General features: G+C 49.6%; 1 protein-coding gene across 3 annotated transcripts in view; it reads right to left on the reverse strand.

Annotated features, from left to right (window-relative positions):
• CARD11 (caspase recruitment domain family member 11) overlaps positions 1–14,140 on the reverse strand; it is a 114,399-nt gene that overhangs the window by 24,281 nt on the left and 75,978 nt on the right. For all 3 annotated transcript variants that reach the window (XM_023655183.2, XM_023655184.2, XM_070231389.1), the window contains 7 exons: positions 10,356–10,568; positions 8,594–8,731; positions 7,192–7,517; positions 4,165–4,344; positions 3,029–3,181; positions 2,387–2,512; positions 1,568–1,765 (listed from right to left, as the gene is read on the reverse strand). In XM_023655183.2, the coding sequence (XP_023510951.1) occupies positions 1,568–1,765; positions 2,387–2,512; positions 3,029–3,181; positions 4,165–4,344; positions 7,192–7,517; positions 8,594–8,731; positions 10,356–10,568 (1,334 nt within the window). The remainder of the gene's footprint in view (positions 1–1,567; positions 1,766–2,386; positions 2,513–3,028; positions 3,182–4,164; positions 4,345–7,191; positions 7,518–8,593; positions 8,732–10,355; positions 10,569–14,140) is intronic.

Genomic DNA, 14,140 nt, shown 5'->3' on the forward strand with positions numbered 1-14,140 from the left:
GAATAATGATAAAAACAGTGCCTGGGGCTGTCCTGAGCGCTGTATGCTCACTGTTTGAAGCTGAGGTGCAGGAACACGAAGTAACTTCTGGGTGACCCCCCAGAGCCACACGACACCCTCATGCTACAGACCCAGAGCCGTTTGCCTCACCTCCCCACATGAGACCCTTCAAGGTCCCAGAATCACCAACAACAAAGGTCCTTAGCCCACAAGGCCGCTCTGCCACCTCCTGCTGCCCTCTCTGGCCGCATCTCCTGTCTGTCCCTGCCTCCCGCTCCACAGATGACAGAACTGTCCATCGTGGCCTGCCGACAGCATGCCACAGGCGTCATCTGCTCATGCTGTCCCCACGGCCTGGAATACGAGCCCCATCTCTCCTCTCCTAACCGGGTGCCATCACAGCTTTCATTCATTTATTCAGCAGGTGTCCCCAGTGGTCTCCCCTGTGCCTGGCACCGTGCGAGGTCCTGGACAAACAGACGGGCCTTCACGGAGCTACTGCGTGATTACAAACTGTGGGAAATGCTCCAAAGGCTGAGAGCATAACACAGAAGCTCCTGGTTTTCATGACGGGGGCCAGCGAAAGCCTCGCTGAGGAAGTGACATTGCAGCCACGGCCAGATGGGGGGCAGAACTGGGCCAGGTGGAGTCAGGGGGACAGCATTCCCAGTGGAGGCCCTATCAAGGGCTTCTCCTGGAGGAGGTCTGTCCTGAAACCCCGAAGGAGCGGAGGCCTCCTCCCCTGGGCTCCCAAGCACCCTTTGACTTGTCGTTTATAATCTCGTGTTGAAATGTCATGTTCCTGGATTTGCCTCCAGGGCTGGATTTGCGTCCTGTGAGGAGAGGGGCTGCGTCTTATCCCGGCCTCCCCAGGCCACTGACTAGTGGTCGTGACCTCAGGCAAGTTGCTCAGCTGCTTGGGTCTGGGCTCCTTCCTTGGTAAATGAGGCCGGTGATCGTACCCTGGCAGCTGGGCAGTTGTAAGGGTGAGACGAGATCATGCACAGAAGGCCCAAGCATGGCACCTGCACAGGACAGCACTCACAGCCCCAGTGACAGCAAGGACAGTACCGTCAGCTTTGACGGCAGCATTCGGTCATTGCTGAGCGCCCGGGGCCCTGCTGTGACATGCACTCTGAACTTCACACTGCCCATAAATGACAGTTTCCTCATAGGCACTAGTGACTTTAACGGGAACAGGGCATCTTAAACCCAGTGACCGCCCAGATGGTGGTGGGAATGCAATGGGAGGCTGATGGCCGGCGGTGGTCACTTGAGAGGGAGCTGAAGTCCTAAGGGGAAAGTGACTTGTCTGAGATCACCCAGCCTAGCAAGTGGCCAAGCCAGGGTCTTCTGCTGCATTTTCTAACTTCCAAACTAATAGTTTCTACTCATCATGACACAGACACACGGAACAGACGTGTCTATCAAATATGTCCCACTTGCAGAAGGGGTGTGGTAGGGAGGCCGTACTTCTGCACGGGAGGCCGTGACTCCGCTCAGCCACTGGCCGGGGGTGGGAGGCACCTGGCTGCAGGTGTGGGGGACACGCCCAGCCCAGCCCCACCTGGTCGAGGCTGCCGCTGTCCTTGGAGAGGCGCCGGAGCTTGCTCTCCAGGGTGACGATGCAGGCCTCCCGTCGGACCATCTCGATCCTCATTTCGTCATTCTTCTCCTCCAGCTCGCGGATCTGCTTCCTGTACTTGTCCTTCTCGATGAGGCACTGTGAGTACTGGGTCTGTGCCTCATCCCGGGAATGGAAGGCCTGCCGGAGAGAACGGGGACAGGACACTTGGAGTCTTCACCCTGACCGAACCACACTGGATCCAGGCACAGACAGGGTCTCCGGCTAGAAACCCTCTTCCCAGCCTAGGTGTCAGCCACGTCATCTCCTGCTCCTTTCTTGACCCCAATCACTACCTTCGTCAACACTACATAGCACATCTGCTGTCTGTCCAGCCCTCGCCAAGAGTCAGGCAGTATCGAGTCCACTGTCTGCCCCCAGGACGTAGTGCTGTGTTTATTATTCCCATTTCACAGATGAGGGCACTGAGGCTGCCCAGGGAGAAGCCTGCCCGCAGTCACACACCTGATGAGTGACAGGGCCTGAACCTGGCTGTCTTCCTCTAGAGACCAGGAATTTAAGGACCATGCTCTGTGGGATGAGCCCTTGGGAGTCCAGCTCAGGCCCCCGTGACATTCAAACGCTTTTTGGGATAGAATTCATTTTTCGGAAATAGGACAGATGCATTCACGAGGAATTCCTGCGTAGCTAACGACATCACACTGGGCGAGATATCCCGACGGGCCCCAGTGGCTTGAGGTGAGAGCCCTGCTCTGCAGCCCGCCGGGTGCACGGCCTCGGCAGCCCTCGGCAGGCCCGCACCTGGTCCCGCTCTCGCTCCACCTCCTCCAGTTGCAGCATGACGGTGTTCATGCGGTGCTTGTACATTTCGCAATCCTTCCCCAGGGTCGAGCACTTCAGCTCCAGGTCCTCCTTCTCCTCCAGGTACTGCAGGAGATGGGCAGAAATCAATGCGCGCGTCAAGCAACCAGCACGGGGGTGGGGGGTGGATAGCTGTTTCTAGTGGTGCCGTCCTCCTGGCTGGAGATGGGCAGTCCTCCCTGTGTCACCTGGTCCCTATGTTCTGGACTGAGAGTCCGCTATCTGACTAGCAGGGAGCACGGTGGTAGCCCAGTCCATCAACTGAGACTTGCTGTGGACCTACTATGTGCCAGGGAATGTAGTCCGGGACAGTGCAGACACCTTGCGCGCCCTACTGTGGGCTTCAGCCAGGAGGGGAAGACAGGAACTATGCTAAGACTGACAATAACTCATAAATAACCACAAGCATGCTGACACTGGCAGGCACAAGGAATTTATACCAGGGGTCAGACCTAGTCCCCAGAAGAGAGTGTGGGGCTGGAGGGGCCCTGTGCCTCCTACCAGGGAGGTCCCTGGTGAGAAAGAGGCCAGTCAGAGCACCAGCTGGCTGGAAGCTGTCCCCACCGCCTGTGGGGCTCCCACCTTGTCTCGCAGCTCCTCTGCCTGGCGGACCTCCTCTTGCAGGTTGTAGATCTTGTTGACAAGCTCCTGTCGGTCCTCCAAGGCCTCCTTGCGGTCGTGCTCCAGGATGTCCAGGATGGCCTTGTCTGAGTCTGGCAGGCTGCGCTTGCCGGCCTGGGTGGGCGGGTAGGAAGGCTTAAGGTTGCTGTGGGGTGTCGTGGGAGGGTGGGCAGGGAGCAAGGTGGACCCAGAAGGCGGGGGACAAAAGAGCCAGTGGCAGACACCAAGAGAGCAGGTGGTTTTGTGCTGGGGGAGCAGAGGCAACAGTCACTGTCTCTTGGGGTCCTTATGCAGCTTCGTATTTAAGAATTCTATCACCTGGAAAGCAGCATAAAACCCACTTCTGCTCAGGAACATCTGACGCCTATTGTTTGGCTCTGGCTCGTATCAGAGCCGAGAGAAGTGGCTGCTGCTCCTCCAAACCCTTCCTAGGTGACAAGAAAGAGAGGGCTGATCTGCCTTCCAGATGCTTCCCCTGAAACACCAATTAATCTGCCCTGATTAAACCAGGATTCATCCTCTGCTCCGAATCAGAGCCTTAAACCGCTGGGCAGCCCATCCCGGTGGGGGGGGGCGGGGGGCGGGGAGCCATTCTGGGAGAAGGGGAGTGATGCTTTTAAAATTTTCCCTGTAGCTGTGTTTTTGGGATGTTACGTCTCAGCACTTCCTCCTTCATCCCCACCAACGATTCCGTGATGACAAACGTGGGGAGGCATCTGAAGTTTTAACAAATCACACGGAGCTGAGAGTTGAGATTCCCCGGAATCTTTAAGGGCAAGTAGGTTTCCCGGATGTACTTTTCGCACAGTGCCCCGGGGCACTGATTTCCGTGTGAATGGCGATTTTCACTGAATGCTTCAATTAAGGAAACACTGTCACAAGTACTCTCTCACGTAATGTCATGTCTCCGAGAAGTGGGTGGTGTGGTCACCCCCACTTTACAAAGGAGGACACTAAGGTGCCCAGGGATGACCTGCATCGCTGGTGGTCCTGCAGTCAGTGAGTGACAGCTCTGGGTCTCACACCCAGGCAGGTGTGTCCGTCCCCCAGGCCGTCATCCTCCCTCTGCCCACGCTGCCCCCGCCCCCCGCGCTCACCTGTATGATGGATTGCAGCTCCTGGATTTTTGTCTTCAGCATCTCATTCTCCCGCTCCAGTTCCAGAACCTGCTCCTTCTTGGGCCGGTTCTCGATGTCGTTCTTCAGTTTCAGTGACTGATTCCGCTCCAGCTTGCATTCCTCTTCCATCTTATTTAACCGATGCTTGAGTTGGTCAATCTGAAACACGCCAAGGGTGCCGAGGGGAGAATGCAGTTGGCAGGAAACACTCGGGAAAGGCGATGCTTCCCCAGGTCCTACAGAACTTCCAGCACGACCTGTGTTACGGCCCCCCCCCGCCCCTTCTTCCGGCTGGCGACAGAGAAGGGCTCAAAGAAACGTTTTCCAGTAAAACAAACCACCAGCTCTTGGTTGATGCCGACTGCCTTGTCAATTTAGAATAGTTTTAAAGGCGCTATATGGCCCTGAGACAATTCCCCCCGGTAACTTCTGCGTGGTGGAACAGGCTACAGATTAGGATAAAAGATAGCAAAGCTGTTTTCCTTGAGGTATGTTATCCGTTACAATGCCCTTTTGTGGTGGGTTTCAAACTCTGATCCCCTGAACTCAAGGATTCCCCTGAAGAACCCTAGTGTGATCGAAGGGGGCCCAGAGACGGCCAAGAAGACAGGGTTCTGGGCCCCACGCTGCCTTCATCCTCCGGAGCAGCCCTCCCTGCCCAGGTTTTGTCCTCTTGGGTTTCACACAAGATTTTATTAGAACAAATGGCACAGCTTCCGAAAGAACAGCTTGAGATTTACTGGACTTAAGTTCAAGAGATCTCCAGCCTAAAGGACGTGCCCAGACTTAGTGCTCCAAAGACGGACTTCCTGGAGGAGGCAGGTACTACATCTGGAAATGGGACAACCGGAGACGCGCTGAGCATCACCTCCGAGAGGTGAGTGGCAGGAACTGGGGCCAGCAGAAGACGTCTTAAGAAGTCTTTGTGACTAAGCGTGTCTGCCTTGGTGAAACACGGTAAGACAAGAAGATCGTTCTCAAGGGCTGCAAGGAAGGGAGGCAGCAAAGGGGTGAGCATCTTTTTCAGTTCTAGGCTTATGGGGAGAATGGTCACAAGACACCCAGCGGGTAGCGGGTGGGGCTTTAGCTGGGAAAGGACTGTGGCTCTTCCCTGCGGCCAGAGGGAAGCAGCCTGGCGCTGCGAAATAACCTCGGGACCCAGCCGGCCAGACGTTCGTTGCAGTTCCAGACACGCTGTTTCCCTACTAATATATCTCCAGGGAAATATAACACAGGAGAAAGTTCTAGGAGAGAAACTTTTAAGTCCCTGCCACAGGTCAACTGCTCTTAAACCCTAGATAGAACAGCACAGAAACCTCTCCTCCTGGTCACGCATCCTCAGCATCTTGGAAGATCAGCCCCAGTGCCCAGTGCTGGGTCCAGACCTCGAGTCCCATCCAAGTGGGCACGAGGTGCTGGCGCCGTGGGACGCTTACTGGGTTAGCCGCTTTGCCAAAGGCTCAAGGTGCAGCATCTCAGCAATCCCAGGGCGTAGGTATTATTTTCATTATTGCTCTTTACAAACGAGGAAACTGAAGCCAAGAGGCAACTAAGCGGTAAAGCCAGAAGCCAGAAGCCAGATTTGGACCAAATGCGTAGGATTTCAAAGCTCATGCTCTTAACAGAAACACTCTACTGCCCGCTATGCTGCTGACTCAATTCCCTTGAATTCTAGAGGACTATTTACTGATCTGTCTGCTTCAACTAAATTGTAAGTGACCTGGGCAGAAATCACGTTATTTATCCTTGTGTCCCCCCAGTGCTTAGCACAGTGCCTTACACGTGGCAGGTGCTTAATAAATATTCTGAGAGTCTATTTTCCACCCAGCAGCCAGAGGGATCTTTCTAGATATAAATCAGTTGTCACTCCCCAGCTCTCAATCCTTCAGTGACTTCCCATCACAAGTGGAATAAATTCCCAAGTTCTTACCAGCCCCCCACGATCCGGCCCCTAGCCATCTCCCCCACCTCCCTTCCTGCCACTTGCTCACTTGGCTCCAGCCCCGCTGGCTCTCTTGCTGTTTCTTAAAAATACGCAGCGTGGCCCTACTCGGGGCCTTTTTGTTTCTCCTGAGACCAGCCCGGTTGGCTCCCTGCCTTTCTTTAGGTCTCTGCCCGTGTGTCTCCTTCTCAGGGACCTTTCCTGAGCGTCCTATTTAAAATCGCATCCCTCACTCACTATGCTAATGCTCTTTTTTTCCTCTTCTTATAGCACTTACCATTACCAGGCATTTATGCATTTGTTTTCTGATTAGAATGTGAGCCCCGTGACAGCAGGGCCTTGCTCTCCAGTTACGTATCCCTGGAAAAGAGCCCGGCGCATGGCGACGCTCCATAAATAAAAAGAACACACGAGTTAAGCAAACTCCCTTTCCTTTCTCCATTTTGGAGGTAAACTCATGTTTGACGCCAATCCTTTGGCTGGCGGACTGTTCACTGATAAGTGTATTGACTAGCCCACTGTGCCACGCTGAGCACTGTGGATACAGCTGTGATGGGCAGAGTCCTGGCCTCAAGGACCTCATGCACCGTGTCCATCTCCTCCCTGATCTTCCAGGGCCACAGCCCAAGCCCCCGGGCCCCCCCCGCATCTTCCCTCTCATCCGCACGGTGCAGGGCCTGCGTGCTCACATCCACACATGCACACGGTGGATTCAAGCTCCCAATGAGCAGAGAAGCTCACTGGATCCATGCGCACATGGCACATGCGCATGGTGGATCTGGGTCCTGAGCCAGCGACAGGAAGCCCTACTGGTTCCGCGTGCGCATGTGCGTAGAGGATGTGGTTGGGGGCCGGGGGTGGGGGCGGCTCTCAAACCATCGCGCTAAGCCTCCCTGCGTTGGCGTGCATATGTTGCTGCACACCGTGTGTCTAGGTCCTCGGACCCCGTGTCCTTCATGCCCCCTAACCTAGCTGGGGGCGAAGCTGTGGCAGCCTGTGTGCACCTGTCTGCACTTGCCCACGTGGTGGTCTTGCACCCCAGCGGCCCCCCGCGTGCCCCTCACCTCGAGCTGGAGGTCCCGGCTCCTCATGACCGCCATGTTTTTCTCTTCGCTGAGCTGGGCGTAGCGCATGGCCAGGTTGTAGTTGTCGTCCTTGACCTTGACCAGCTCGTCGTTGTAGCTGTCCCGCTCCTCCTTCATCTTGTAGTAGCGCTCCTGGAAGGTCAGCAGCTCCACCCGCGTCAGCGTCAGCTGCTTCTTCTCGTCTTCCAGCTGTCGCGACTTGGCCAGCAGCTCGCACCGCTGCAGGTCCTTGGCCTTCATCTGCTGCTGCAGCTTGATGACCTCGTTCATCAGGAAGTGCGTGAGGCCCTCGTGGCCCTCCTCCACTGTGGAGAGGGGGCACCCAGTCAGGCCCGAGGACTGCCGAGGGGAAGAGGGCGTCCCAGACGCGGGCAGGGGTCATTCGTTCACTCATTCACTCACCAACATTTTACCGAGCTCTCACTACCCATTGGGCACTGGGGAGTCAGGGTGAGCAAAATAGCCTTGGTCTGGGCAGAGCTTACGGTCTGGTAAGGGAGACAGACATTAAAAAGCAAATGATCACACACACACACACAAAACTACAGAGGGAGAGGATTTCACAAAGTGAAGGTGTAGGGGGCTGTGAGAGTGTGTAACAGGGGGGCCACATCCAGCCTGGGGGGCAGAGGGCTCTTGGTGGTTGAGCTGAAATGTTGAGTTGAGGGGGAAACACATTCTAGGAGCCACATTGCCAGGGCCCTCTGGGGAGGAAGGAGGAACTGAAGGAAAACCCAGAGTGCCCCGCTGGGGCGGGGAGAGGGGGAGAAGCAGAAAGGTGAGGCTGGGAGTGTCAGCAGAGGCTGGACCACGTGGGGTCCTTGTGGGCTCCATTAAAGACCTGGGTCTTTAGATGGAACCAGTGGAAAACCAGTGAAAGGTTTTAAGCAGGGGAGGGGTACCTGGAGTAGGGAAAGTGTTGGATCAGAGCAGGAACGGATGTAGAGTTGATGGGGTTGAAGGGGTCTGGACTAGGGTAGTGATGGAGATGGAGAGAAGACTAACTTAGGAATATTTAGGAAAGAAAATCAAGGAGATGAGATGACCAAGGGCTCTGGCTCACGGGATACTGGCAAGAGAGTAAGCAAGGCAAGGACAAGACCCAGAGGGTGGTGCGAATGTCTGTTCCACCCCACCAACATTCATGGGAGATGTTCCATGAACACCCACTTCTCTTGGCCCCTATTTCCATTTGCTCCTCTGTCACCTGTCTTTCATCATCAGGCAGAAACAAGTGGTTGATGGCCCACAAGTGCCACAGGGGCACTGTCCTGATGTCACAGATTCATAGCTTTAGACCTGCTCCCCCACTGGACACACACACAGACACAGACACACCTCCTGCTAGAGTCCAGATACTCCTGATGGCAAAGCCACTTACCCACGATGGTGGAAAACCTCCGGGTGGGCTCCTTGCCAGTCACCAGTTTGTACAATTCCGGGTAGTAAAACTCCAGGCTCTCCAAGAAGACCACGTAGCCCCTTTGCCCCTTGGTATGTAGAATGTCCAACAACCGGCCTAGGGGACAGGCCACATCACTCAATGAGAAGAACACGTATCTGATTGGATTCAAGTCTCCTTGTCCAGTCTTATCTTGGACTCATATCCCTCAAGAAAACTCTAAGAAGACAGTCTCATCACATTGTCACTCCTGAACTGCGTCTTGGAGTCCAGACAATGTAAGTCAAAGGGCCAGGCCCTCAGCAAGGATTCAGTGGGTGTTAGTTTCCTTTCTCTAAGAAGTTGGTAGAGCCAGGATAAATGGAATTGCAGCCACAGGAAACCAACAGTTTCAGGGAGCTTCCGAATTGACCAAAAGGTTAAAATTACCCAGATAGACACCCGCTCTTCTGTGAGTGAAGGAGGTTAGAAATACAATAACGATTACAGAATAATATGTGGTTCTCTGAGACTCAGAGAAGGAAGACGGATAATTGGGTGGGGAGCTAGGAAAAGTCCCAGGAAGCAGGCATAGCTCCATGCTGTTCTTTGGGATTATCACGTAATCTGGAAACATCTTTATCCTAAAGGTAACCTGCCCAGCAGTTTTCACTGTCTCTCCTACCGGTTCCACTTATCGTTTACATTTCTTGGCCCTTCCTTACACACTTTATTTTCAGATATTTCTTCCCTTGAGGTCCTGAAACTCTACATTTTCCCTAGGATGGACATAATAAATAGGTTTCATCTTGTGTCAGCTGTGTTTGGCGAAGCTGCCTGGAGCACCGGGTTGGGAAGGAGTCTAAAGGCACATCCGAGCTCAGCAGGAAAGCAGGGTGTGATTAGTGATGTCTGTCACGTATGCAAAAGTCACAAAGGGTGAGCCACTCACCACCAGTCCTACTGGGGGACAGTGATCTTCGAACCTTTTAAACTGTGAGCCCCAGAAAGAAATATATTCTACATTGTGACCTCACGCCCACACACAAAGATACAACATATATATATGTGTGTACACACACATACATGTATAAAACCAAAACAAGTTTCACAAACCATAGTGATCACCTCTAATGAAAGTGAGCGAGTGTCATGGACCCCTAGGCAGCCTGGGAAAGCCTACGGACCCCCTCCTCAGAATAATATTTTTAAACAGATAAAATGCCTTGGATTACAAAGGAAATCAATTATAATAAGATACAGTTAGCAAATATGGCATCTCTGATTCAGTAATAAGTGTTCTTCTGTATCAATGCATTAAATAACAAGATCCCTTGGCAGGTCTGATAACTAGTGTGATTCTGAGGGAGAGAGGAGCGTGCATGATATTTGGCGACATCTGCAGCAGCTGTAATGGGACATGAAGATGTCTGTAATTTTTACGGTCGACAGAGTCGCAGGTACTGCCGATCACTCCCGTGATGTGTTGCCTGCCTACGTTCACAACCAAAAGGAATGCTCCATCTGGGTTGAGGTTAGTCCAATAAAGACGTAATTTGCTCCCACCCAAGTTCACAGACCCTCTCAATTCTATGCATAAACAGCCCGGTGGCGGACGCGATGGGCAGAGGTCTATGGACCCCAGCGAAAAAAATTCCTGAGCTAGAGACACTTCATTTTGGTCCAGCTAACCGAGGACTATTTCCTGCAGCTTCCACGAGAGGTAGCCCACCCTTTGCTCCAAAGCGGCTCGTCAGGTTACCTGCCCGGTTGATCTTGGACGGCAACATGGGAGCGTTAAGCACCTCATCTTCATCTTGCTCATCAATGACCTTGCACTGGCGCAGGTAGGGGGTGAGCTTGGCCGGGTTGATATAGCGGCTTAGCATGTGCCGGTTGCACTCCACGTTCTCCCACAAGGCGTCCTCCTCATCCTTCAGCGTCTCCATATAGTCATCCATGTCTGGCCCTCCTCCTTTTAGACAGAGACCCCAACAAGGTTAATAAAAGAACCCCACTGGAGCAGCTCTAGAAACACCTTCAGTGATCGCTAGACTACGTTGTGAAGTTTGAAAAAGTAGAGAAAAGTACATACCTTTTAGTTAAGGAAGGAAGGGATATGAATATAGATAGATACGTTTCTGTATATACTCAACATAAACAATGGATGGAGAAGCCACAAAATGTTTAAAACATTATTTATGGGCAGAGAAAGAAAATTTTGCAGTTGGAGTACATCCTTTCCGTCCAAGCTTTTATATTTTACTAAGAATTTATCTTTCCGCGAAAGACTATAGACCATGATTTTTGGTTTTAAAATTTCACACAAAAGGCTTCATACTGTACGCTTCCTTGTTTTCTTCTTCAACTTGCTTTTTTCTCTCTACACTTTTGAGATTTATCTAGGTTGGTACATATAGATCTAATTCACTCATTTTTTAAAAACTGCTTTAGTGAGATAGAATTCATGGACCATGCAATTCACCTTTAAAAAGTGAACAATTCAGTGATTTTTAGTATACTGATGGAGATGCCCACAATTAACTTTAGAACATTTTCATCTCCCCCCAAAGACACTCCATACCCTTTTGTAGTCATTCCGGTACCTGTCTCCCGAGCCAAAGGCAACTACTAATCTACTTTCTGTTTCTATAGATTTACCGATTCTGGACATTTCATATAAATGGAATTATTCAACACGTGGTCTTTTGTGACTATCTTCTTCCACTTAGGATAATGTTTTCAAGTTTCATCCATGTTGTAGCATGTTGAAGTACTTTATTTCTTTTTACTGATGAATAATTTTTCACTGTATGGACATACCACATCTCGTTTAGCCATCCGTTGATGGACAGTTGGGTTGTTTCTAGTTTTTGGCTACTATGAGTTATGCTGCTATGAAGAGTCATGCACAAGTTTTTGGGCAGACATATGTTTTTGTTTCCCTTGGGCAGATAGGGAGAAGTGGAAGGACTGAGCCATTTCTAAGTCTCTGTTTAACATTTTGAGGAGCTGCCAAACTGTTTTCCAAAATGGCGGCACCATTTTACATCCTTGCTAGCAATGTCTGCGGGTCCTAATTTATCTACCTCCTCGTCAACACTTGTGATTGTCCGTCTTTTTCTTTTGTAGCCCTCTGAGTGGGTGGGAAGTGGTATCTCACTGTGGTTTTGATTATTTATTTCTCCAATGATGAGCAATGCTGAGCGTCTTTTCATGTGCATATTGGCCACTCGTGTGTGGAGAAATGTCTAGTCAAATCCTTTGCTCATTTTTCATTTGGGTGGTTTGTCTTTGTTATTGAGAGATAGCAATTGTCTCCATGTTCTGGATACAAGCCCCTTATCAGATACATAATTTGCAAATGTTTTCTCCCCTTCTGTCAGTTATCTTTTCACTTTCTTAAAGGTATTATTTGTAGCCAAAAGTTTTTAGTTTTTTTTTTTTTTTTTGAGGAAGATCAGCCCTGAGCTAACTGCTGCCAATCCCCCTCTTTTTTGCTGAGGAAGACTGGCCCTGAGCTAACATCCATGCCCATCTTCCTCTACTTTATATGTGGGACGCCTGCCACAGCATGGCCTGCCAAGTGGTGCCATGTCCACACCTGGGATCCGAACAGGTGAACCCTGGGCCACCGAAGAGGAACATGCGCACTTAACCACTGTGCCACCAGGCCGGCCCCAAAAAGTTTTTAGTTTCGATGTGGTCCAATTTATTTATTTTTCCTATTTTCAGTTGTGCTTTTGGTGTGTATCTCAAAAGCCACTGCCTAACTCAAGGTTATGAAGATTTATTTCTATTTTTTCCTAAGAGTTTTATCCTTTTAGCTCTTACATTTAGGCCTATGATGCATTTCGAGTTAATTTTTGTTTATGGCAAAACAGGTAAGGGCTTTTTTTTTTTTTTTTTTTTTTTTGAGGTAAGGGCCCCACCGTGTTCTTTCACATGTGGATATTTAGTAGTCCCAGAGCAATCTGTTAAAAAGATGATTCTTTCCCCATTGAATGGCCTCGGCACCTTTGTCAAAACTCAATTGACCATTAATATAAGCATTTATTTCTGGACTCTCAGTTCTATTCCATTGATCTATATGTCTGTACTTATGCCAGTCCCACACTGTCTTCGTTACTGTAGATTTGTCGTAAGTTTTTGGAATGGGGAAGTAAGGGTCCTCCAACCTTGTTCCTCCTTCTTAAGATTGTTTTGGCTGCTCATGGCCCCTTGTAATTCCATACGCATTTAAGGATCATTTTGTCAGTATCTGCAAAAAAAAGGTAGCTGGGATTTTGAGGGCAAATCCATTAAATATGTAGATCAATTTGGAGAGTATTACTATCTAACAATATTGTCTTATGACCCGTGAATATGGGTCTTCTTTCTATTCTTTGGTAGAATTCACCAGTGAAGACATCTGGTTCTGGGCTTTTCTTTGCAGGAGGTTTTTGATTGCTAATTCTTTCTTTGTTATAGGTTTGCTCAGATTTCCTGTTTTTCTTGAGTCAGTTCCAGTCGTTTGTGTCTTTCTAGGAATTTATCCATTTCGTCTAAGTTATCTAATTTATTGAAAACAATTGTTCACATTATTCCTTCACAACACGTTTCTGTAAGGTTGGTAGTAACGTCTTCTCTTTTATTTCTGATTCTGGTAATTGGAGTCTTCTCTGTTTTTTTCTTGGTCAGGTCTAGCTAAAGGTTTGTCAATTTGTTGATATTTCAAGGAACCCATAGTAATACTATTTTGTATTTGTATAATAGAGATAGCAATACTCTTTTGGTTTCATTGATTTTCTCTATGGCTTTTCTATTCTCTAACTCATTTATTTCTGTCCTAATCTTTATTATTTTCTTCCTTCTGCTTGCTTTCGGCTTCGTTTATTCTTCTTTTTCTGGTTTCATAAGGTGGAAGGTTAGGTTATTGATTTGAGATCCTTTTAGACATAAGCATTTATAGCTATAAACTTCCCTCTGAGCCCTGCTCTAGCTACGTCCCTTAAGTTTTGGTATGTTGCATTTTCATTTTCATTCATCTCAAAGTAAATTTTCTAATTTCTTCTGTGATTTTTTCTTTGGTTCAGTTTTTCAAGAATACGATATTTAATTTTCCTATATTTATGAATTTCCCAAATATCTTTGTTACTGATTTCTAATTTAATTCCACCGTGATTGGAAAATGTGCTTTGTAACATTTCAGTCCTTTTAAATTTATTGAAGCTTGTTTTATGCACTAGTCTGAACCATCTTGGAGAATGTTCCAGTTTGTGCTTGAGAAGAATGTGCATTCTGCTGCTGTTAGGTAGAGCGTACCATGGATGCCTGTTAGGTCTAGTTTATTTCTAGTGTTTTCAAGTCTTCTGTTTCTTACTGACCTTCTGTCTAGTTGTTATCTATCATTGATGGTAGGGTATTTAAGTCTCCAACTTTTATCATTGAGTTGTGTATTTCTCCCGTCAGTTCTGTCAGTTTTGCTTTGTGTATTTTGGGGCTCTCTTGTTAGGTGCGTACATACTTATGATTGCTATGACTTGCTGGTGGATTGACCCTTTTATC

The sequence above is a fragment of the Equus caballus genome, chromosome 13 (genome assembly GCF_041296265.1).
Source record: "Equus caballus isolate H_3958 breed thoroughbred chromosome 13, TB-T2T, whole genome shotgun sequence".
Classification (NCBI taxonomy): domain Eukaryota; kingdom Metazoa; phylum Chordata; class Mammalia; order Perissodactyla; family Equidae; genus Equus; species Equus caballus.